The 25,593-nt window shown below is 49.4% G+C and overlaps 2 protein-coding genes across 3 annotated transcripts; both read left to right on the top strand.

The window, feature by feature from the left end:
• The first annotated feature begins 772 nt into the window (after positions 1 to 772).
• Positions 773 to 13,759, top strand: MAD2L1 (mitotic arrest deficient 2 like 1). Its single transcript, XM_032978850.2, has 5 exons — positions 773 to 1,640; positions 4,093 to 4,239; positions 8,825 to 8,948; positions 11,508 to 11,611; positions 12,943 to 13,759. Exons 1-5 carry the CDS (start codon positions 1,571 to 1,573, stop codon positions 13,104 to 13,106), a joined length of 609 nt encoding a protein of 202 aa, XP_032834741.1. The 5' UTR covers positions 773 to 1,570; the 3' UTR covers positions 13,107 to 13,759.
• Positions 13,760 to 15,217: 1,458 nt separating this feature from the next.
• SKP1 (S-phase kinase associated protein 1) lies at positions 15,218 to 24,654 on the top strand. 2 transcript variants are annotated; one of them, XM_032978688.2, is made up of 6 exons: positions 15,218 to 15,380; positions 17,569 to 17,708; positions 18,854 to 18,927; positions 19,447 to 19,590; positions 21,639 to 21,779; positions 23,057 to 24,654. In XM_032978688.2, exons 2-6 carry the CDS (start codon positions 17,612 to 17,614, stop codon positions 23,090 to 23,092), a joined length of 492 nt encoding a protein of 163 aa, XP_032834579.1. In that variant the 5' UTR covers positions 15,218 to 15,380; positions 17,569 to 17,611; the 3' UTR covers positions 23,093 to 24,654. The 2 variants fall into 2 exon arrangements, with proteins under 2 accessions (XP_032834579.1, XP_032834578.1); XM_032978687.2 differs by having other exon boundaries at positions 15,219 to 15,380; positions 17,610 to 17,708.
• The last annotated feature ends 939 nt before the right edge of the window (positions 24,655 to 25,593 follow it).

Here is a 25,593-nt window from a genome sequence, read left to right as displayed (position 1 = left end):
CAAGACGACCTCAGCATTGGTCTCCATAATCAAGGGCATGTCACTGTCCCCAGATGATTTGCTTGTCAGCTTTGATGTAATAATAGGGTTTTCCCCCTTTTTTTCTGGCAAAACTGAAACCTGCATTAACCACAATAACTGCAGTCAAAATGCAGACAAAAACATTCTGTAATAATATATATCCATTTTTCTTGGTTCTTTCGGTGAAGTCACGTAGAAGGGAAGCAATAAAATAATAAATATATAAAACAATTCGCAAACCCTTGCCGTACGCAATGACGTCGTCACGCACCTACTCACAAACCTTTGCCGTACGCGATGACGTCGTCACGCACCCACTCACCAACCTTTTGCCGTACGCGACGACGTCATCACGCACCAACCCACCAACATTTTTGCCGTACGCGATGACGTCATCACGCAACTTCCTTAACCATGCGCGATGACGTCATCGCTCACGGACGCACGCGGAATGTCGGAATGTCCAAATAGCGTGAGAGATAAAACCAACACCATTTAAACACAACAACGAACGTTGTTGTTAACTTTGTAGGCTCACTTTACTCACTTTAGTTTACGATCAACATTTAAAATCTCTAAACGCTGTTGTCATGATTATCTGCTTGCAGGGAATCGATTTGTCGTAAATTTCTGTCCCGATTCCTGTCGGATCGATTCTGCCGACATCTTTTTTTTGCGTCGCCCACGTGACCCGACATCGATTCAGCTCCGAAAATTAAAACGCGAGGGTGCGGAATCGATTCGCCTCCTAAGTGAAATCGATTCCAGCCTCGCTCTCGCCCCCTCAGCACCGACCACGTCGACTCAACGTCGTCGATGGGTATAGGGGGGTGGGGGGTACAATCCGCGGTACTAAAGAGCTTCACAGAATTTCGGATTTCTCCTCGGGTTTTTTAAATAAAGATGCAGATTCTGCTCGAGTCGATACCGTAAAGCGATTCGTTTATAGATTCGCGACGGATCGATTCCTAACGGCCGCGCGGTTTGAATCCAACGGAAAAGGATTTGAAAGAAACTCGCAGACGGAGACACAAAGACAGAGAGAGACACACGGAGACAGAGAGACAGAGAGACACAGAGACAGGGAGAGACACAGAGAGAGACACACACAGAGAGAGAGACAGGGAGACAGAGAGAGAGACACACAGAGACACAGAGAGAGAGACAGAGACCCAAAGACAGAGAGAGACACGGAGAGAGAGACACAGAGACAGGGAGAGACACAGAGAGAGAGACACACAGAGAGAGACAGGGAGAGACACACGGAGACAGAGAGACACAGAGAGAGAGACACACACACAGACACACAGAGAGACAGAGACAAAGACAGAGAGAGACACAGAGACACGGAGACAGAGAGAGACACAGAGACAGACACGGAGAGATACAGAGAGACACAGAGAGACACAGACAGAGAGACACAGACAGAGAGACACGGAGACAGACACATAGTGAGACACAGAGAGACACAGTGAGACACAGAGAGACAGAGACAGAGTGAGACACAGAGTGAGACACAGAGACACGGACAGAGGCGGCGAGAGAAGCGATGGCCGGAGTGGTGACGCGAGAGGGCATCACGCTGCGTGGCAGCTCCGAAATTGTTGCCGAATATTTCTGTAAGGCTCACCACGACTCACCACTTACTCACCACTCACTCACCACTTAGTCACTACTACTCACCACTCACTCACTCACCACTACTACTCACCACTACTCACCACCACTCACCACTTAGTCACTACTACTCACCACGACTCACCACTCACTCACCACTACTCACCACTCACTCACTACTACTACTACTCACCACCACTCACCACGACTCACCACTCACTCACCACTACTACTCACCACTACTCACCACCACTCACCACTACTACTACTCACCACGACTCACCACTTAGTCGCTACTACTCACCACTCACTCACCACTACTACTACTCACCACGACTCACCACTTACTCACCACTACTACTCACCACTACTCACCACCACTCACCACTACTACTACTCACCACTACTACCACTCACCACGACTCACCACTTACTCACCACTTAGTCACTACTACTCACCACTACTACTCACCACTTACTCACTACTACTCACCACCACTCACCACGACTCACCACTTACTCACCATTCACTCACCACTACTACTCACCACTCACTCACCACTACTACTACTCACCACTTAGTTACTACTACTCACCACTCACTCACCACTACTACTACTCACCACCACTCACCACGACTCACCACTTACCACGACTACTACTCACCACTACTATCACTCACCACGACTCACCACTTAGTCACTACTACTCACCACTCACTCACTACTACTCACCACCACCACTCACCACTTACTCACCACTTAGTCACTACTACTCACCACTATTCACCACCACTACTACTACTCACCACTTAGTCACTACTACTCACCACTCACTCACCACTACTACTACTCACCACCACTCACCATTCACTCACCACTACTACTCACCACCACTACTACTCACCACTCACTCACCACTACTACTCACCACGACTCACCACCACTCACCACTTAGTCACTACTCACCACTCACTACTACTCACCACTCACCACTTAGTCACTACTACTCACCACTACTCACCACCACTCACCACGACTCACCACTTACTCACCACTTAGTCACTACTACTCACCACTTACTCACCACTACTACTACTCACCACTACTACTACTCACCACTACTCACCACTTACTCACCACTACTACTCACCACGACTCACCACGACTCACCACTTACTCACTACTACTCACCACTACTACTCACCACTCACTCACCACTACTACTACTCATCACTACTCACCACCACTCACCACGACTCACCACTTACTCACCACGACTACTACTCACCACTCACCACCACTACTACTCACCACTTACTCACTCACCACTCACCAAGACTAACCACGACTCACCACTACTACTACTACTCACCACTCACTCACCACCACTCACCACTACTACTACTCACCACTACTACTACTCACCACCACTCACCACTACTACTACTCACCACCACTCACCACTACTACTACTCACCACCACTCACCACTACTACTACTCACCACCACTCACCACTACTACTACTCACCACCGCTCACCACGACTCACCACGACTCACCACTTACTCACCACTACTACTACTCACCACTACTACTCACCACGACTCACCACTACTACTACTCATCACTTACTCACTCACCACTCACCAAGACTAACCACGACTCACTACTACTACTCACCACTACTCACCACTCACTCACCACCACTCACCACTACTACTCACCACTCACTCACCACCACTACTACTTACCACTTACTCACCACTACTACTACTCACCACTACTCACCACCACTACTACTCACCACTACTCACCACTTACTCACCACTACTACTACTCACCACCACTCACCACTAATACTACTCACCACTACTACTCACCACTACTGCTCACTCACCCCTACTCACCACTACCACTTACCACTACCACTCACTCACCTCTACCACTCACTCACCACTACCACTCACCACTACCACTCACTCACCACTCACTCACCTCTACCACTCACCACTACCACTCACTCACCACTACCACTCACCACTAACTCACCACTACCACTCACTCACCACTCACTCACCACTACCACTCACTCACCTCTACCACTCACCACTACCACTCACCACTAACTCACCACTACCACTCACTCACCACTACCACTCACCACTACTCACCATTACCACTCGCTACTACTCACCACCACTCACTCAGCACGATCACTCACTACCACTACTCACCACTCACGACTCACCACGACTACTACTCACCACTACTCACCTACCCACTATGTATCTCTATGCATATCTCAATGTATCTCTATGCATGTCTGTATCTCTATGGATATCTCAATGTATCTCTAAACATGTCTATATCTATGCATGTCTGTGTGTCTCTATGTATATCTATGGATATCTCTATGTATCTCTAATGCATGTATGCCTGTGTGTGTGTGTAGTCTATGGGCTCAGCTCGATTCTGTACCAGCGAGGAGTGTACCCAGTGGAGACGTTCCAGAGAGCTGTCAAATACGGCATGAGCCTCTACACCAGCACGGACCCTAAACTGGTGTCTTACCTGACGAGCGTGACCACTCAGCTGAAGGGTACAACACTATACACTACTATACACTGTACACTACTATACACTACACTACTATACACTACAATACAATACTATACACTACTATACACTGTACACTACTATACACTACAATACAATACTATACACTACTATACACTTTACACCACTATGCACTACACTACTATACACTGTACACTATACTATTATACAGATGTATATCTATGTATCTGTGTGGTGTGTATCTGTGTGTGTGGCCTCAAGGTGCACATAGCCTGGCACAAGCGTTGTGGTGACATCACCGCCACTTAGTGGCGAATTGCGGTTGTTGTATCTATATATGTGTGTGTGTAGAGTGGCTGGTGAGCTGTATAGTACAGAAGGTGGTTCTGTTTCTATGCATCTGTGTGTGCATCTATGTATGTGTGTGTATCTCTGTGTGTATCTATGTATCTGTGTGTGTGTCTATGTATGTGTGTGTATTTCTGTGTCCACCACAGGGGCTAAACGGGGGCTCTGGACGGGTGCGAGGGGCTGGTAACCCCTCCACCTTCAATTAATTACCACTAAACCGCGAATTAAGTATATAACCAATAAGCTTGTGCCGGAGGCCCCGGGGGGCCAGGCGTCTATGATGTCTCCTGGCCAAACCTCAACTGACGGAGCCAGGAGATTGAATATCTACCCTCGGGGCTCCTCCAGAAACAACAAAAAACCACTACGGGTGGCCACGTGGAATGTTCGAACGCTCACTGCGGAGGAGAGGCTGCCACTCCTCTGTCTGGAGCTGGACCAGTACCGCCTGGATCTATGTGGCATTCAGGAGGTCCGGTGGACCGGTTCTGGCTCCTGCCACCATGAGGGGTGGACAGTCCTCTACTCGGGGCAGCAGACTGCCAAACAACAGGGTGTGGCTCTTCTTTTGAACAAAATAATGAAGGGGGCGTCTGAGCGTGGCGGTGTGGTGTGGGAAGCTGTAAGCCCCAGGCTACTTTGGGCTCACCTTCCCATCAACCGGAGGCAAGGAATGGTGGTCGTGGTTACTTATGCCCCCACCGAAGATGAACATCCGTGGTGGGACGCAGGCAAAGCCGATGAGTCAGATGCCTTCTATGACCTCCTGTCACAGGTGCTGGCTAAAGTGGCCCCTCGGGATAGAGTCATCTTGTTGGGTGACTTCAATGCCCGAGTTGGTCATGATGCTGGCACCTGCTCTGGAGTGATTGGAGGGCATGGGCCAGATCAGCTCAATAACAACAGTAGGAGGCTGCTAGATATTTGTGCAGCCCATGGGCTTGTAATTACCAACATGCTGTTCCGGCATCGGCGCATCCACACAACATCATGGATGCATGCTGGGTCCAAGCAAGAACATCTGCTGGACTACATAGTGACGGACCAGCGGATGCGAGCCCATCTCCTTGACACCAGGACCTACCGTGGAGCTGATCTGCCCTCTGAACATCGACTAGTCATCTGTAAGATGCGCCTGCCATTCTTCCACTCCGGTGGTGGGTGTACACCCAGGACCCCATTCCAACCTAAAGTGGCCTGGTCTCAGTTATCTGATGAAAGTTGCAAGCGAGAATTTCATCATCGCTTGCGGCTGCGATTGGCATCGTCCCCGACTCCTCCTGATGTCGAGGGTAAATGGGCAAGGTTTAGGACTGTGACTCATGCAGCTGCAATGGCTGCTTTGGGTACGCGGTCCAGACCTCCGCAGAGACCCTGGCTGACAGAGGAGGTGTTCAGGATGGCTGAGAAAAAGCGACAGGCCCACTCATCGGCTACAGAATCCCACGTCAGAGAATGAGGAGGCTTACCGCAGCCTTCGCTCGGAGGTTCGGAAAGCCGTGAGGCGCTGCAAGGATGGGTGGTGATCATGGGTTGCTGAGGAGATGGAGTCTGCCTAAGTGGCCCGTGATCACAAATCTCTATTTAACTCCAAAAAGTAATCTGCAGCGCCACACCTATTACCATCATTAGGGGAAAAAACGGTGGTCCAATCTCCGACCCCCAGGAACAGGTTTGCAGATTTGCTGAGCATTTCTGTGAGGTCCTGGGGGAGCGAAAATCCCTCAGCCAGGAAAACATCGTGGCACAAAGTGAGGATGAGCCTGCTGAGGCTGCGGTCCCTCAAATATTGGAAGAAGTCACCCCCTGTGAGTGGCTGGCTGAGGTGCCATCTGTTGAGGAAGTACTGAAGGCGATCCGGAGTCTGAGACCAGGAAAGGCAGTGGGCAGAGATGATCTCCCAAGTGAAATGCTGAGGGAGGTTGGCGTTTGTGCACAGACTGCCCTATATAATATCATAACAACAGTCTGGACCACTGGACGGGTTCCGCAGGATTGGAAGGATGCCCTGGTGGTCCCCCTTTTAAAAAGGGGGACCACACAGACAGTAACAACTACAGGGGCATCTAACTCCTAAGTGTGCTGGGAAAGGTCCTGGCAAGGATTATTCAACATTGCCTTGCCAGGCAAGCTGAGGAGAGGCTTGCAGAGCCCCAATGCGGTTTCAGGAAAGGGCGGTCCTGCACAGATGCCATTTTCTGTCCGTCTGCTACAGCAGAGGTGTAGGGAATTCCAACAACACCTACATCTCTGCTTTATTGACCTGGTCAAGGCCTATGATACCATCAGTAGGCCTGGGCTCTGGGTTGTTCTTCGTGCTTTTGGAGTACCTGACCCTCTGCTCACGATCATTAAGGACCTTCATGATGGTCAGCTGGCCCAGTTAAAACTACGTTACCGGGAGTCAGAGCCATTCCCTGTACACCTTGGGGTGCGACAGGGATGTCCTCTGGCTCCTACATTATTTAACATCTATTTTGACCACGTAGTTCGTGAAGCCTTCAATAGCTGTACCGGGGGAATCTCCATATGGTACAGATATAATGGGAGGCTGATCGATGCCCGAGTGCGGTCAAGGGATGGCTCCCTATTGCTCAACCACGTTATGTATGCTGATTTGGTAATAGCTGCTCATTCAGAGGAGGAGTTGGAGACGCTGCTGCTGAGACTGGAGCGTGCCACTAAGAGGTGGGGCCTTACCATCAGCCCCACCAAAACTAAGCCCCTGCCTAGGTATTTTGTACCATCGGACACTCCACCCCCACAACTCCCAATCGGTGATGGGGCAGTTGTGGAGAGAGTGGAGAGTTTCCCATACCAGGGCAGTGTGCTTATGACCGGCTCCAGTTTAACAGCAGAGGTCTCACTCCGCATCAGTCGAGCGGCAATATCTTTTCATCGGTTGCGTAACGCCGTGTGGAAGCTACCTGGTCTGTCACTCCGCACTAAGCTTCAGGTCTTCTCGGCCACGGTCATTCCCTCCCTTCTCTACGCTTGCGAAACGTGGACCCCCCTAATGGAACATCTTCGCCGGTTAGAAACATTTAGGCTGGCCTGCCTACGATCCATCCTGGGTTTAACCAGACTGGATTGTGTGAGGAGCTCACAAATCCTTGAAAGATCTGGGCAAGGTCCCATCGGTGAGCTCCTCCGGCGGGCAAGGCTGTGATGGCTGGGTCATGTAGCCCGCATGCCCAGCCACCGCATGCCGAAACAGCTTTTGTTCGGCCGGATTGAGGGGGTGTGGAATATTTGCTGGTTTATTCCAGGATGTTTCTGTTACGCGTTGTCGCTTTAAGATGTTCTGTGTTCAAATTTTGTTTGTTGCGGTTGCACCCGACTTAAGAGCCGCATGGCTCAGGGCTATACCTAATAAATGAAACTTGAAACGGGCACGGCATGGGCTAGAGAAGAGATAGAGTGATGTGGTACAGGAGGACGTGGAGCTGAGTGGACTTGCCGATGACTGGTACCAGCGATGTCAAGATCGGCCTCTGTGGAGGAGGCTCGTGAAGGACGCTACTGGGCAGTTTGAGGTGGTCGCCCTCCAACAACAACGGAGGGCGGAGGAGCGACGCTCACAACAACGAGCGGAGCGCCGGTTGGCTGAAGCACAGCGGGTTGGCACAGTAGGGGGCACAGATGGTGCATCAGCCAGTCATCTCAGTCAGTCGACCCGTGGTACCTGCTGGGTCTGCCCCGTGACCTCCTGCCAGCGGGCGTTCGACACTTCACATGGCCTCAGGGTGCACATAGCCTGGCACAAGAGCGTCGTGGTGACGTCACCACCACTTAGTGGTGAATGGCGGTTGTTGTTGTTGTTGTTGTATCTCTGTGTGTATCTATGTATCTGTTTGTGTGTATCTATGTATGTGTGTGTGTATCTCTGTGTTTATCTATGTATGTGTGTGTATCTATGTATCTGTGTGTGTGTGTATATATGTATCTGTGTAGTGTAGCGGTTAGCACGCTGCGCTGTGAACCTGGCGACCCAGGTTCGATTCCCGCTCACGGCCAACACCAGTGACGATTATCTGAACCGGTCCCGGGCTTCCCCTAGGTCGACTAAGCCTCAAATGAGTACTTGGTGCGGTGTGTAAACTTCGTCATTGGGGAGACAAAGGCGGCCGGGCGTGGTGCTGGCCACCCACCCCCCTCGTGTGCCGTGCCGGCCTTCATAGGTGCTGCTCGCTACCAGCACTTGCCCCTTCATTCTGTGAAGGCTTCACGGGGGATCTTTGTCTTTGTGCGTGTAGAGTGGCTGGTGAGCTGTACAGTCCAGAAGGTGGTTCTGGTGCTGGCCGAGGTGACCTCTGGCGCTGTGCTGGAGCGGTGGCAGTTTGACATCCACTGTGACAAGACTGCCCTCACACCGGGAGGGTACCAATACTCACCACCACTACTTCTACTACTCACCACTACCACTCACCAATACTCACTCACCACTACCACTCAACACCATCCACTGTGACAAGACTGCCCTCACACCGGGAGGGTACAACTACTCATCACTACCACTACTCACCACTACTACTCACCACTACTACTCACCACTCACCACCAATACTCACCACTACTACTTACTCGCCACTACCACTCACCAATACTCACCACCACTACTTCTACTACTCACCACTACCACTCACCAATACTCACCACTACTACTACTCACCACTACCACTCACCAATCCTCACTCACCACTACCACTCAACACCATCCACTGTGACAAGACTGCCCTCACACCGGGAGGGTACCACTACTCACCACTACTACTCGCCACTACTACTCACCACTACTCACCACTACTCACCACTACTACTCACCACTACTACTACTCACCACTACCACTACTCACCACTACTACTACTCACCACTACTACTCACCACTACCACTCACCACTACCACTCACCACTACCACTCACCAATGCTCACCACTACTACTCACTCACCACTACCACTCACTAATACTCACCACTACTACTCACCACTACTACTCACCAATACTCACCACTCACCGCTACTACTCACCACTACTACTCACCACTACTACTCACCACTACTACTCACCAATACAACTCCCCAATACTCACCAATACTACTCACAAATACAACTCACCACTACTCCTCACCAATACTCACCACTTACTCATCATCATCACCACTCACTCAATCATCACCACTCGCTCAATCATCACCACTCACTCAATCATCACCACTCACTCAATCACTCACCACTCACTCAATAACTCACCACTAAATCACTCACTACTCACTCAAATCACTCACCACCCACTCAATTACTCACTCAATCATCACCACTCAACACTCACTCAATCACTCACCACTCACTCAATCATCACCATCTCACTCAATCACTCACCACTCACTCAATCATCACCACTCACTCAATCATCACCACTCAACACTCACTCAATCACTCACCACTCACTCAATCATCACCATCTCACTCAATCACTCACCACTCACTCAATCATCACCATTCACTCAATAATCACCACTCACTCAAATCACTCACCACTCGCTCAATACCTCACCACACACTCAATCTCTCTACATCACATCACCGCACCTTCCTGTGCCTCTGTCTCTCTCTGTGTCTCTGTCGCTCTCTTTCTGCCTCTGTATGTCTCTCTGTCTCCATATATCTCTGTGTGTCTGTCAATATAAATCTCTCTCTGTGTCCTCTCTCTATAAATATCTCTTGTAGGACGGAGTTAGACTGATGGCCTTAATCTAAGTTGTCTTGTGGTTGTTGTTGTTGACTGACTTGCATCCCACTGGGATTTTTTTTTGCACACAGCGTTGGTGTACGGTGCTTTTATCAGGAATAATTTGCCCTTTTTTCATGGATTTTCTGTTTGCACAGTCACACACAAAGTCACTTTAAGATGTTTTCTTGTTCGTGTTTTTTGTTTGTTTCGGTTGCACCCGATTCAAGAGCCGAATGGCTCACAGGGCTATACCAAAATAAATAAACTGAAAAACTGAAACTGAAAAGCTCTGCCTGTCTCTATATCCATCTCTGTAAATGTCTCTCTGTGTCTCTATGTAGCTCACTGCCTCCCTCACTATCTCTCTGTACAGTGAAACCTCGGGATTGCGAGCATAATTCGTCCCCGGAAACGTGCCCGTAATCCAAAGCACTCGTATATAGGTTGTGATCACGTGACGCTCGGCAGTACAAAGCGTCTACACGTACTACTACCCGTACTACTACCCGTATTGCAAGACCCTCGCCCGTTTTATCAAATTAATATTCATTTTAAAGTGTTTCTCGTCTCGCACAAACACTCGCAGACCAAGCTACTCGCGATCCCCAGGTTTTACTGTACTGTGTATATACAGTACTAGCTGTACTACCCCCGGCTTCGCCCGGTACTTGGATCCACCACGCCCGGCCGCCTTTGTCGCCCCAGTGGCGATGTTCACACACAACACACCAGTTACTCGTTTGAGGCTGAGTCGACCTAGGGGAGGCCCAGGACCGGTTAAAATAATCGTCACCGGCGGTGGCCGTGAGCGGGAATCGAACTCGGGTCGCCGGGTTCGTAGCGCAGCGTAGCGCTAACCGCTACACTACAATGCGTTTCGCTTCCACGTGCGAGGGTCACGTGACAGATTTGACGTCACTGCTCCACTTGCCGTGCAAAAAATAAATGCATTATTGAGCTCCCGCCCCCCCCCCCCCCCAGAAAAATGGCAAATTTCAAGTTTGTTGCATGTCGGGAAGTACGCTAAACATTTTGAACAGACACACATAATCACAACTTTGCCTTTTATATATATGGAGATGTCTCTCTGTGTCTATCTTACTGCCTCCCTCACTATCTATCTCTTTGTATCTCTCTGTCTCTATATGTATATCTATCTCGCTCTATGTCTAACTATCTCTGTCTCTCTCTGTCTCTGCCCCCAGACCTCCGAGGGAGAAGTCACTCAAGGAAATTAACGACGAAATGAAGGCGGTGATAGTGCAGATCACAGCCACAGTCACATTCTTACCACTACTTCAAGAGACCTGTAAGTATTACTAACTAGTACTCGTAGTACTACTAACTAGTACTACTACTCATCTATATATAATGTATATATATATAAACGCCATGTGTGTGTCTCCGTAGGTTCGCTTAACGTGCTGTGACTGGACTCTGTGACTGTGTATCTCTGTGTATCTCTGTGTCTATCTCACCTCTAAAACTAAAATTTCGTCTGTCTGTCTGCACACGCCTATCCTTGTAACACTTTAAACTGACAAACTTTTTGGTTTACGTTTTAACAAAGTACACAGATACAACAAACAGCCAAGGACGAACACTCACTTTGTTTTTGCCCTTGTGACCTGTAAAAGTCATGCTTTGTCTGTCTCTCTGCCTGTGTGTATGCCTATCCTTGTAACACTTTTAAGTAACAAGCTATTTTGTTTACGTTTTAACAAGGTACACAGATACAACAGACGAAGCCCCCGGTGCAATCTAAGCTAAGAAAATCATCAAATACTCTTTGGTTTTTGCGGTAAAGTCACTTAGGTAAAAATTAAATAAAATAAAACAAAAATGAAAACAACTAAAATAAATCACGACGTTTCGGGTGCAGCACAAGCGTCCATCATCAGGTTGGAAAGCGTGGTCTCTGCTGCTGGAGGCGGACTGTTTTAAAAAGGTTTGAAATGTGTGTAGCCCAAGGGTTGTAAAGAATTGGCCGGGGCTAGTGATTCGTATTTGTGTGTGTTTCTGTTATGTTTTTCAAGAGAAGACAAGTTTTGAAATATATTTTTATTTTTCCCCCCGGGCAAAGCCGGGCACTTGCTGCTAGTGTGTGTGCGTGTATATATATGTAGCGGCATTGTTACGCGCAACATGTATACTTACCTGCATAGCAGTATTGTATGAGTCACGACTACAATAACTGTTGACCAGGGGAGAGGGGGCCAGAGCCCACTGAGGGAGGGAGCTGGGGGGGGTCAAAGGTTGGATCCAGACCCTCTCGAGACAGGACGCTTGGGAGAGGAAGGATATAAAGGGCAGCAGCAGCTCTCCCAGCATGAGTCGGTCCGCACTCACCTCAACACTCAAGACATCGAGATAGTGCCCTGGGACTTCCGGCCCTTGTCAGTGCCAGGTCCGAACGGCCCAGTGGCGGTACCCGTTAGGCAGAGTATAGTGTGAGGAGGGCACACTAAGTATGAGGACGTATCATCCTCTAGGCTGTCGGGTGGGAGAGTCCGTTACCTCTCTGTGTTAGGGATGTTCTCTGACGTCAGAGTAAATAAACGGTGTCGCCTACAAAGAAGTCTCTGCCTTCTTTGTCAACGCTACATATATAAAAACATCTCTATCTGTGTGTATCCCCAGGTTCGTTTAATCTGCTGGTCTACACCGACACGGACTCCGAAATCCCCACTCTGTGGGAGACGTCAGGGCCGCTGGCAGTGGAAGGGGGCCAGGAAGTGCGGCTCCGCTCGTTTAGTACTTCCATACACAGCGTGGGTACATCAGTGGCTTACAAGACTACATAGATACTATACACACACAGTGCTATACACACAGTACTATATACTATACACAGTTTTGTACATGCACAGTGTACACACACACACAGCGTGTTACACAGTGTACTACACACACAGTATACTATACACACAGTATACTATACACACACACAGCGTGTGACACACAGTGTACTACACACACACACAGTATACTATACACACACACAGCGTGTGACACACAGTGTACTACACACACACACAGTATACTATACACACAGCGTGTGTGTGTCTCTGTGTGTGGTAGTGGCCCAGTGTGTATGGAGTGAGACTCCACACCTGCATTGTAACCCCCGCACTGCCTGCTGCTGCTGTTTACTGTTGGTAGTGGCTATTCGTTGTTGCTTAGTGACATGTGCCTGACACTGGCCGTCGTGGTTTTTTTTTTAACTCGTGTAGTTTCTCTGTCTCTATCCCCATGTCTCTGTCACCTCTGTCTCACTGTCTCTCTTTCTCTCTCCTGTCTCCTCTTGTCTCTCTCCTCTGTCTCTCTCCCTGTGTCTTTGTCTCCTCCTCGTGTCTCTTTCCCCGTGTCTCTGTCTCTCCCATCTGTCTATGTCTATCCTCCCCCCGTGTCTCTCTGCGCTGTGTATACTGCCAAATTATTAAACCGTTTCTATGAACACGCGTCTCTCTGTGTCTGTCTGTGCTTGTCTCCGTGTGTTTGTGTGATCAATAGACACCCATAGAGATCCATAGAGATACACATACTCATAGATACACCCACAAATATCCATAGAGACCCACAGAGATACACACAGACCCAGAGATATCCATAAAAACCTACAAAACCTCAAAGATACACAGATACCCATAGAGACCCACAGAGATACACACAGACCCACAGAGATACACACCCATAGAGACCCACAGAGATATACACAGACCCATCGAGATAGACAAAGATCCCCCGTATAGCCTGTAACAGACTAGGGGCAAGTGGTGTTAGCGAGTAGCAGCAGCAGCGCCTATGAAGGCTACCGGCACTGTGGCACACACAGATGGGGTGGGTGGCCAGCACCACGCCCGGTCGCCTTTGTCTCTCCCAGTGGTGATGTTTGCACACCATGGCACCAGGTACTTATTTGAGGCTGAGTCGACCTAGGGGAGGCCCAGTTCGATAATCTCCCTGGTGGTGTTGGTGGCCGTAAGCAGGAATCGAACCCAGGTCGCCGGGTTCGTAGCGCTAACCATTGCACCACTGCTCCCCACATAGAGACCCATAGAAATATAGACAAAGATCCCCCATATAGCCTTAACAGACTAGGGGCAAGTGCTGTTAGCGAGCACCTATGAAGGCCGGAACGGTACACGAGGGGATGGGTGGCCAGCACCACGCCCGACCCCCTTTGTCTCCCTAGTGGCGATGTTTACACACTGCACCAGGTACTCATTTGAGGCTGAGTCGACCTAGGGGAGGCCCGGGTCCGGTTTAGATAATTGTCACTGGTGTTGGCCGTGAGCGGGAATCGAACCCGTGTCGCCGAGTTCATAGCGGAGCACGTTAACCGCTACACTACCGCTCCCACAAATAAATATATGCACACACATAGAGACCCACAAATATACACAGAGACCCATAGAGATACACATAAGATACCCACAGAGATACATAGAGACCAATAGAGAGATATGTAGAGACCCACATGGAGAAACCCATAGAGACCCACAGAGATACGTCGAGACCCACACTTTAAGAGACCCATAGCCACAGAGACCCATAGAGATACACAGAGACCCATAGAGATACACAGAGACCCATAGAGATACACAGAGACCCATAGAGATACACAGAGACCCACGTGCACGCCGCCTGTCAATCAAAGCCCGTTTCCGGTTAACCCGGCGACTTCAAAGGATGTGGGCCCCGGTGGGGGCCAGGTGGGCGGGGCGGGGGGCAGGTGGGCGGGGCGGGGGTCCGGTGGGTGGGGGCCGGTAGAGGGGGGGGGGCGGTGGGGGGGGCCGGTGGGGGGGGGGGCCGGTGGGGGGGGGGCGGTGGGGGGGGGGCGGTGGGGGGGGGGCCGTAAGGACGAGGGGGGGGCATTGGGGTGCCCTCCCCCCCCGGGTTTCCGGTTCCGGCTCGCGTGACGCGGCGTCGGAGGCCATTTGCTGACTGTCGACAGCTGTCGCCTCGCGAGCTTCGGCGTTGCCTTTTGTTAAACGTCAACAGCCGCCGCTGCCGCCGCTGCTGTTGCTGTGGTGGTGGTGAGAAGCCTCTCGTCTTGTTTCGTGGGCGTTACGAAGGTGCGGCAGGTGCTGGGGGTTAGTGTCGCCCGCGAGTTGTTTGGTTGTTGTGGTTTTTATGGTAAGGAGCGGGGGGCTGGGGTGGTTGTTTTTGTTTGTTAAGAGGAAAGCAGACATACAAACAACGTGCGAGGTGTCAGTTATTTTGCGTGGTTGTTGTTCCACTCGCCGTACTTTGGGTTTTGTGTATTGTTTTAAGTTGTTTTGTGTGTGGTTTTAATGGTAAGGGACGGCGGGGGGGATAGCCGAGCGATTGTTGTTGCGGCCTAGCGTAGGCTTTCGAGATTGTTTTTGTATTTAAGAGGAAAAACAACGGGGGGAGGGGGTTAAAGTTATTTTTAGTTGCGTTGTTATTGTTGTTCGCTCGCCGTCCTTAACCAGTTTGCGTGGCGTTCGTTGTTAAAGTTGCGTGTTCGATTGGCGAGGGGAGATGCCTAGTAGTTGTTTTGGTTGCGGCCTGCCTAGCGAAGGCGTTCAGGCTTTTTGTTTGTTTATGTTGCAAAATAACAACGCGAGGTTAAAGTTTATAGTTGCGTGGTGGTTCCACTCGCCGCGCACTTCACCAGTTGGCGGTAACGTTCGTTGTTGAAGTTGTTTGCGTTTTTTAATGTGGCGATGAGGATCGCGGTTTGGGTTGGTGGTTGTTTAAGGATACGGCGGCTGCGGCCTAACGCAGGCTTTTTGAGGCCTTGGTTAAGAGCACAATAAAACGTAGAAACTACGGGAGATTAAAGTTAACTTCGTGCGGTTGTTGTTTTGTGTGGACGTTCGTCGATGTTAAAGTTTGTTTAATGTTGAGGGAGGATCGTTGGGGGGGGAGAGTTTTGCTTGGTGGTTGTTTGAGGGTACGGCGGCTGCGGCCTAGCGCAGCCTTTCGGGCCTTGTTTGTTATGAACATTAAACAAATAACGGGAGGTTTAAATACATTTCGCGTGGTTGTTGTTGCACTCGCGATGCTTCGGTTTGCGTAACGGTCATTGTTGTTAAAGTTTGTTTAATTTGTAAGGGAGGATCGCTATGGGAGGGGTTGTTTTTGTTGCGGCCTAGCTCAGGCTTTTCCGGCTTTCGGGCCTTGTTTGTTAAGAGCATTAAACAATCAACGCGGGATGTTAAAGTTAATTTCGTGTGGTTGTTGGTCCACTCGCCGTGCTTCAGTTTGCGTAACAGTCGTTGTTTTTGTTTAATGTTAAGGGGGCGGGGGAATCGCTGGGAGGGGTTGGTTGGGTTGCGGCCTAGCTCAGGCTTTTCATGCTTTTTGTTAAGGAAAAAAAACAACCGTCGGAGTTTAACAGTTTAAAATCTATTTACTTCGTTTGATGATTTATTTTTTTCATTCTTTCGCCGCTTCGTGTTAACGCTTCCAACGTCAACGTTTTTGTTGTTTGTAAATTGTGGGGAGATTCGGTTGACAGAGGGGAGTGAGAGGGGAAGGGGTGTTCGAATCGGCGGTTTGCGGCCTGGGGCCCGCTTCAGGGCCTGTGTGTGATGTTATTGTTAATGTTGATATTGTTGTTGTGGTTAGTAACGTTCAAAAATTAAATTTACACCGTTTTACACCTTAACTCATTTGTGCGACGTTCGCGTAACTTTACCAAGTGCGAGCTTGGTTAAATAGACGGGGTGTTGCGCATGTATGTATGAGTAAAAGAGTGGTAATACTTTTCGATTTAAAGCTATCGTGACTGCAGGGATTCATATTCTTGGTTCTTTCGGTAAAGTCACGTAGAATGGAAATAAAATAATAAAAATAAAGCATAATAAATAAAAAATATTTGTATTACTTTATTTCCATTCTACGTGACTTTACCGAAAGAAACAAGAAAAAGTGGTAATACTGACAAGGCCTTGTGTGTTGGGGTTAGTAACGTTTTACCTTAAATCTTCATAAGTTTAAGATCTTAAATCTTTGTTTAATGCTCATGTCATTTACCAACAGTGATCCTCCTTAGTGTTATGAATGTAGAGAGCCGGGTTCGATTCCCGCTCACGGCCACCACCGGTGACGATTATCTTAACCGGTCCCGGGTCCTTCTCCTAGGTCGACTCAGCCTCATAATGAGTACCTGGCGCGGTGTGTAAACATCGCCACTGGGGAGACAAAGGCGGCCGGGCGTGGTGCTGGCCACCCACCCCCTCTTGTGCAGTGCCGGCCTTCATAGGCGCTCGTTAACAGCACTTGCCCCTGCAGTCTGTTAAGGCTACACGGGGGATCTTTGTCTGTGTGTGTAGCCATGTCGAGCATTAAGCTGCAGAGCTCCGATGGAGAGATCTTTGAGGTGGACGTGGAGATCGCAAAGCAATCGGTGACCATCAAGACCATGCTGGAGGGTGAGACACACGCTCGCCACACACGAGCTCATGCTCACCACACTCGCACCACGCGCTCGCCACCGGCGCTCACCACACTCGCACCAAGCACTCACCACGTGCTCATCACACGCTCTCCACACATACATCACACACCATACACGCACTGACCACACTCACCACACACACACCGTATCTCTGTTTGTGAGTGTTTGTGTATCTCAGTGTGTGTCAGACATGGTTAAGGCACTATGATACCATCAGTAGGCCTGGGCTTCTGGGTTCTTCGTGCTTTCAGAGTCCCTGACTCCCTGCTCACAATCATGAAGAACCTTCATGATGGTGGACAGGCCCGGGTAAAACTATGTGGCTGGGAGTCGGAGCTATTACCTGTTCACCTTGGGGTGCGACAGGAATGTCCTCTGGCTCACACATTATTTAACATCTATTTCGACCAAGTAGTTTGTGACGCAATCGATGGCTGTACCTGAGGACTCTTCATCTTGTACAGATATAATGGGAGGCTGATCGATGCCTGGGTGCGGTCAAGGGATGGCTCCCTATTGGTCAACCATGTTATGTATGCCGATGATTTGGTGATTGCTGCTCACTCAAAGGAGGGGTTGGAGGTGCTGCTGCTGAACCTGGAGTGTATGGGGCCTGACCATCAGCCCCACCAAAACTAAGCACCTGCCTGGGTATTTTGTACCATCGGACACTCCACCACCACAACTCCCAATTGGTGATATGGCAGTTGTGGAGAGAATGGAGAGTTTCCCATACCTGGGCAGTGTGCTCATGACTAGCTCCGCTTTGACAGCAGAGGTCTCACTCCGAGTCAGTCGAGCGGCATTATCTTTTCATCAGCTGAATAACGCTTTGTGGAAGCTACCTGGTCTGTCGCGCCACACAAAGCTTCAGGGCTTCTTGGCCACAGTCATGCCCTCCCTTCTCTATGCTTCAAAACGTGGACATTTAGGCTGGCCTGCCTACGATCCATCCTGGGTTTAACCAGGCTGGATTTTCTGAGGAGCTCACAAATCCTTCCACAATTCACGTGACCCCAACGTGCACATAGCCTGGGACAAGCGCCATGGTGATATCACCGCCACTTAGTTGCGAATGGCGGTTGTATTTATCTCTGTGTTTGTATCCCTGACACTTAGATCTGGGTATGGACGAGGAGGGTGATGAGGACCCGGTCCCTCTGCCCAACGTCAACGCTGCCATCCTCAAGAAGGTGAGAGACCACCACCACATCATCATCATCACCACGTCATCACTACCACGTCATCACCACACCGTCACATCGTCACCCGCACACTTGCCTCACTCACCTTGTCACCACCTCCTCACCCTCGCCACCTCTGCACCAGGTGATCCAGTGGTGCACTCCCACAAGGATCTTAACTCTCGTGTCTCCCCCGTCACTCACCACCTCACCCCTCCTCCTCACCACCTCCTCACCACCCCATCTCCTCGCTACGCTGTCTAACCTCACCCCACCTCCTCACTACACCCTCACCTCCCCTCTCACCACCTCCTTACCCCCCACCTCACCACCTCCTCGCCACACCCTGACCTCCCCTCACACCACCTCAACCCACCTCCTCACCACGTTGTCTCTCTCGTATCTCTCACTTCCACCTCCTCTCTCACCTCCTCACCACGTTCTCTCTCGTGTCTCTCCCCCTCTCTCACCTCCTCACCCCACCTCCTCGCCATGTCGTCTCTCTCGTGTCTCTCACCACCTCACCAGGTGATCCAGTGGTGCACTCACCACAAGGATGACCCGCCTCCACCGGAGGACGACGAGAACAAAGAGAAACGCACCGACGACATCCCCGTGTGGGATCAGGAGTTTCTCAAGGTGGACCAGGGTACGCTGTTCGAACTGATCCTGGTGAGTGTCTACCCCCCCCCGCTCGCCCCGCGTGCCACGCGAGGTAGTCGACATCTCGCAGGGTCACGGGGATCGAACCCACGATCGCCTGCGTGCCAGGCGAGGTAGTTAACATCTTGCAGGGTCATGCCCGCGACCTCCTGCGTAACCAGGCGAGGTAGTCAACGTTTCGCAGTGTCACGCCCACGACCTGCATGCTAGATGAGGTAGTCGACATCTTGCAAGGTCACGGGATCGAACCCACAAACTCTTGCGTACCAGGTTAGGTAGTCAACATCTCATAGCCACTTTGTTGATGATGAGAGATGTTGACTACCTCGCCTGGTACGCAGGAGGTCATCTGGGGTTCGTTCCCTGACCCTGACGATGCCTGCTATGTTATTTGTTGAGGTTGTGGATTTGATCCCGACCCTGATGCATGCTGCAGCTGTATATTTGGAGTCTGTATCTCTCTCATCATCACCATAGTGGCTATGAGATGTTAACTCCCTCACCTGGTGTACAGGACGTCGTGTGTTCGATCCCGTGACCCTGACGATGCCTGCTGCTGTATAATTGGAGTCTGCGTCTCTCTCTGTGTGGATTTTTCTCTCTGGGTTGTCCTCCGGTTGCTTTTTCCTTCTGCATTATGGAATCGAAATTGCCACGCGTGCTAAGGAGTTACTCGGCTTGCTGCTCTATACCCCTTTCAATGTTGTCGTTTTATTCTATCGCAATCTTGCTTGTCCGCTTTAACATGTAGTAGCAGGCTTTTGCGACCAATGTCATCCTAAATATATGAATGTTGTGTCGTTAAACCCACCAATACCCGACAGAGCCGATTAGAAAGGTTTAGTGTCACGTAAACAGAACGTGCCAATTCGTTACTAGTACAGCACTAGTGTATAGTAGTGTATAGTGTAGTGTTATATGTTGGAGTGTATAGTAGTGCAGTATATAGTGTAGTGTTATTAGTGTAGTGTATAGTAGTGTTGTTAGTGTAGTGTAAAGTGTAGTGTATTGTGGTGTGGTGTAATATACCAGCATAGCACACCGGGTTGTGTTGGAGAGCCAAGCCACTACATTTACAATCTTGAGTACTGTGACGTTTCGCCAGTAATTACAAATAGCCTCATCAGGCGACAGCCAGAGTTGTGAAGTCCTTATCCACGTTGCAGGCAGCAGAGGGCAGTGTAGAGAGTTGTGAAGTCCTCCTGCGTTATCCACATTGCAGGCAGCAGAGGGCAGTGTAGAGACGCTGTAGACTTGAACAAAGATCCCCCGTGTAGCAACGTACGATGATAATGATGATATCATCCTCTTTGTTTAGCTGCTATTACTACGTGGTGATGGCCAGGTCTCTTCTGAACAGTAGCTCATCTATTAACATACAACATAGTTACGTTTTAGTAGGAGTCTCTGTGTACTGATCTCCCTGTGTCTCTATGTATCTCTATGGGTCTCTATATCTGTGTGTCGATGGCTTTCTGTCTGTATGGATCTATATGTATGGATCTCCCTGTGTCTGTTTCTTTATCTCTTTGTATCTCTATGGGTCTCTGTATCTATCTATATATCTATCTTTGTGTTTCTATGGGTCTCTATCTGTAATGGATCTTTATGTATGGATCTCCCTGTGTCTGTGTATCTTTGTGTGTCACTATGGGTTTCTGTGCCTCTGTGTCTCTATCTCTATGGGTCTCTGTCTCTATGGGTCTCTATGTATCTCAATGGGTCTGTGTCACTGTATCTCTGGTGTTTTTATAATAGCCTGGTGTGGTTTGTGAACTTGGGTTGCTAACTGGACATCAAGGGTCTCTATGGGACTGTGTGTCTATGGTTCTCTGTGTTTCTCTATGGTGTATTTCTAATATCCCGGTGTGGTTGTGAACTCAGGCCGCTAACTACCTGGACATCAAGGGTTCTCTATGGGACTCTATGGGTCTATGGTGTTTTTTCTAAAAGCCTGGTGTGGTTGTGAACTCAGGCTGCTAACTACCTGGACATCAAGGGTTCTCTATGGGACTCTATGGTGTTTTTCTAAAAGCCTGGTGTGGTTGTGAACTCAGGCCGCTAACTACCTGGACATCAAGGGTCTTCTGGACGTCACCTGCAAGACTGTGGCCAACATGATCAAGGGCAAGACCCCAGAGGAGATCCGCAAGACGTTCAACATCAAGAACGACTTCACGGAGGAGGAGGAACAGCAGGTGTGAGGGGGAGAGAGACGCGGGGAGAGATGTAGAGGGAGATACGGGGAGGTATAGAGAGACGCGGGAAGAGAGAGAAACATGTGGAGATATACAGAGGGAAATGGAGGTACAGAGAGACGGGGAGAGAGACTGGGAGAGGCACGGGGAAAGATAAACGTGTGGGTGTGGTGGATTTAGTGGTTTAGTAGAGTTTAGTGGTTTAGTAGAGTTTAGTGGTTTAGTAGAGTTTAGTGGTTTAGTAGAGTTTAGTGGTTTAGTAGAGTTTAGTGGTTTAGTAGAGTTTAGTGGTTAGTGTTTAGTGGTTTAGTAGAGTTAAATGTTTAGTGGTTTAGTAGAGTTTAGTGTTTAATGGTTTAGTAGAGTTTAGTGTCTACATCATTAGACCTCCTTTGCCAGTACCAAATTTTAATAATTGGGTTTTTCCCCTTTTTTCTGGCAACAAAACTGAAACCTTTTTACGAGAATTCGTGTCTGCATTAACCACAATACCTGCAGTTAAAATGCAAACAAAAAACCTACTATGATATATGCATTGTCCTTGAAACTGATTGGTCCACACCAAGGGATGGCTTTCTTTTAAGCCTCGACCCAATTGGTGCTCGACCAGGTGACGCCAAAAGGCTTACAGCTCGAAGACAATGCACTACCAAAGTAATGAGGGCTCGGGGTGAGCATCTACATCATTAGACCTCCTTTGCCAGTACCAAAATGTAATAATAGGGTTTTTCCCCTTTTTTCTGGCAACAAAACTGAAACCTTTTTACAAGGATTCATGTCACTGCATTAACCACAATACCTGCAGTTAAAATGCAAACAAAAAAACCTACTATGATAATATATGTTATCATAGTAGGTTTTTTATATATATTATCATAGTATGTTTTTTGTTTGCATTTTAACTGCAGGTATCGTGGTTAATGCAGACATGAATCCTTGTAAAAAGGTTTCAGTTTTGTTGCCAGAAAAAAGGGGAAAAACCCTACTATTGGAGTTTAGTGGTTAGTGTTTAATGGTTTAGTAGAGTTTTGTGATTAGTATTTAATGGTTTAGTAGAGTTTAGTGGCTTAGAGTTTAGTGGTTAGTGTTTATTGGTTTAGTAGTGTTTAATGGTTTAGTAGAGTTTTGTGATTAGTGTTTAATGGTTTAGTAGAGTTTAGTGGTTTAGTAGAGTTTAGTGGTTAGTGTTTAATGGTGTAGTAGAGTTTAGTGGTTAGTGTTTAGCTGAGTGTCGCTAACCGCTCCGTGTTTATCGCTCTCCTGTTGTGCTGCTGCAGGTTCGCAAGGAGAACCAGTGGTGTGAGGAGAAGTGAGGGCACAGATCTCAGCTGCATGCACTCACCACTCGCACTGACCACTCGCACTCACCACTCGCACTCACCACTCGCACTCAACACTCGCACTCACCCTCACCACTCAACCCTCACCACTCAACCCTCACCACCACATTCTCTTTCCCTATCGTGCTGGCTTATAAGGGGGAGGTGGAATCCCTCCCTCACCACCCCTCCACTCACCACCTGCCCCCTCACCACCCACCCCTCGCTGTTCGTATTTAACCCAGGCGACGACCTCCCAAATGCTCCTCACCCCGTGCTCACTTCACCCTCACCCCTCGCTCACCCTTCCCCCCTCTCTCCTTACCCTTCACCCCTCACCTCGCTCACCTCTCTCGCTTCTCGCTAAACCCGAGATGCCCTCCCACCTCCTCACCAGCTCTCTCCCTCACCAGGTCTCTCCCTCACCCCTCTCACCTATCCCTCGCCACTTCGTCTCTCTACTGTCACCTCTCCTCTCTCACCCTCACCACTCCCTCACCTCTGTCACCCTGTGACGATGCTGTGCGGTGACTTGTGACCATACGAGTTCAACACCCGCTTACACCCCCAAGCTAGACCACGTGATCTCACCACACACTCACCCCTCGCCACGCACTCACCACACCATCACTACTCACCACACCATCACTACTCGCCACACACCACACACACCACACTCGCCACACGCTGAGACAGGTCCGGCAGAAATCGTCTCTTGCATCACAGCAGCGAGTCCCGCCAGCTGTAACCGGGGGATAGCCGCTCGCGTAGTCTCGAGGCTGCATTTACCGTAGAAGGAGTTTGCGACAGTTCATTGTGTGGTGGTGGTGGAGATGGTGGAGATGGTGATGGTGGAGATGGTGGTGGTAGAGATGGAGATGGTGGTAGAGATGGTGGTGGTGGAGATGGTGGTGGAGGTGGTGGAGATGGTGATGGTGGAGATGGTGGTGGTGGAGGTGGTGGAGATGGTGATGGTGGAGATGGTGGTGGTAGAGATGGAGATGGTGGTGGTGGAGATGGTGATAGTGGTGGTGTGACTTTGGTGACAGTGGTGGTTTAGGTCCCATCGGGGTTGTTTTGTCTCGGCCGTTTTAGTTTTTTTTCGTGTTGAGTTTGCAGTGTTGGATCTTGTGGCTTTTGGCATTCGGGAGGAGATGTGGGAGGTGGTTGTTGGCTGGTTGGTGGCTTTTGTGACGCGGACTTTTGGGCCACAGTTCCACGGTGGAGGCGAAACGAAACAAGTAGATGGGGAGAGAGCGGGAAAGAGGGGGGAGAGAAAAAGCGAACAAACGCCACTTACACTCTAGAACAGGGGGGAGTTCAAACAAACTCCACTTTTTAAGAGAGAGAAGAGCGAGGCTGTCTGTATACAAAGCCCCTGGAAACTACCCCCCCCCCCTCCACGTGGTAGCGTGATCCCCACACAGACCACCAACCCCCCCCCACCCTTCGCTAAAAGTGTTTAACCTCGTTAGGCTGCTCAGTGTAATTATTATCGTCGTCATTGTCGTCGTTCTTCTCTGTTCATTAAAGATTCCTTTTTGGAAAGACTCAAATCTCGTGGGTGCTGTCGCTGAAGTTTCTCGCTCGCTCCCCGCGTGTTGTCGAAAAGGGGGGGGGGGCGAGGGTGGGTGAGGGTGAGGGGGGGGTGAGGGAGAGGGGGGGGGTAGTGTATGTTGTCCTATCATCTATGAGATGATAGGACAACGGTCTAAGTCCATATACTTGGCAATAAGTAACGGCGAAGCAGTTAGAAGTGACTCAGAATTGTGCGCAGTCGCGTATACAGGACACGACTTCCCTGAAGGCAAACACCTTCAGCGAGTGCGATGCCGATCACAACGCGGTTCGAAATCGACCCTCGATCAATGGCTGCAGAAGCGCCCGGGTACAAGTCCTTACTAACAAGTCCTTACTAACAAGTCCTTACAAACAACTCCTTACTAACAAGTCCTTGCTAACAAGTCCTTGCTAACAAGTCCCTACTTACTAACAAGTCCTTACTAACAAGTCCTTACGTCCTTATTAACAAGTCCCTACTTACTAACAAGTCCTTACTAACAAGTCCTTACTAACAACTCCTTGCTAACAGGTCCTTGCTAACAGGTCCTTACTAACAAGTCTTTACTAACAAGTCTTTACTAACGTCCTTATTAACAAGTCCCTACTTACTAACACGGCCTTACTAACAAGTCCTTACTAACAAGTCCTTACTAACAACTACTCACAACTCTTCTTGAATTTTTCATTGCAGGAGGGGTTGCCCCCCCCCCCTACCTGAAAATCCTGGCTCCGCCTCTGATGATGATATTAACAAATTGGTTGAGCATCTATCATGACTTATATTCTTGGTTCTTTCGGTAAAGTCACGTAGAAGGGAAACAATAAAATAATAAAAAAACAATAAAATTATCACGACGTTTCGACTGCAACACAAGCAATCATCATCAGGTGTGAAGACCACAGCAAGAAAATTAGAAATTTTAGATATTTTC

The sequence above is a fragment of the Petromyzon marinus genome, chromosome 68 (assembly GCF_048934315.1).
Source record: "Petromyzon marinus isolate PM22_M1 ecotype Great Lakes invasive population chromosome 68, UKy_Petmar_22M1.pri1.0, whole genome shotgun sequence".
NCBI lineage: Eukaryota > Metazoa > Chordata > Hyperoartia > Petromyzontiformes > Petromyzontidae > Petromyzon > Petromyzon marinus.
This window is presented reverse-complemented; position numbering and strand designations above follow the sequence as displayed.

Excerpts from the sequence above, each read along its gene's own strand:
- MAD2L1 (XM_032978850.2), top strand. The coding sequence starts at position 1,571 with ATGGCCGGAGTGGTGACGCGAGAGGGCATCACGCTGCGTGGCAGCTCC. Across the intron at positions 4,240-8,824 it reads CGTGACCACTCAGCTGAAGG|AGTGGCTGGTGAGCTGTACA; the intron begins GTACAACACTAT and ends TTGTGCGTGTAG. Across the intron at positions 11,612-12,942 it reads ACCACTACTTCAAGAGACCT|GTTCGTTTAATCTGCTGGTC; the intron begins GTAAGTATTACT and ends GTGTATCCCCAG.
- SKP1 (XM_032978688.2), top strand. The coding sequence starts at position 17,612 with ATGTCGAGCATTAAGCTGCAGAGCTCCGATGGAGAGATCTTTGAGGTG. Across the intron at positions 17,709-18,853 it reads CATCAAGACCATGCTGGAGG|ATCTGGGTATGGACGAGGAG; the intron begins GTGAGACACACG and ends CCTGACACTTAG. Across the intron at positions 21,780-23,056 it reads CGGAGGAGGAGGAACAGCAG|GTTCGCAAGGAGAACCAGTG; the intron begins GTGTGAGGGGGA and ends GTGCTGCTGCAG.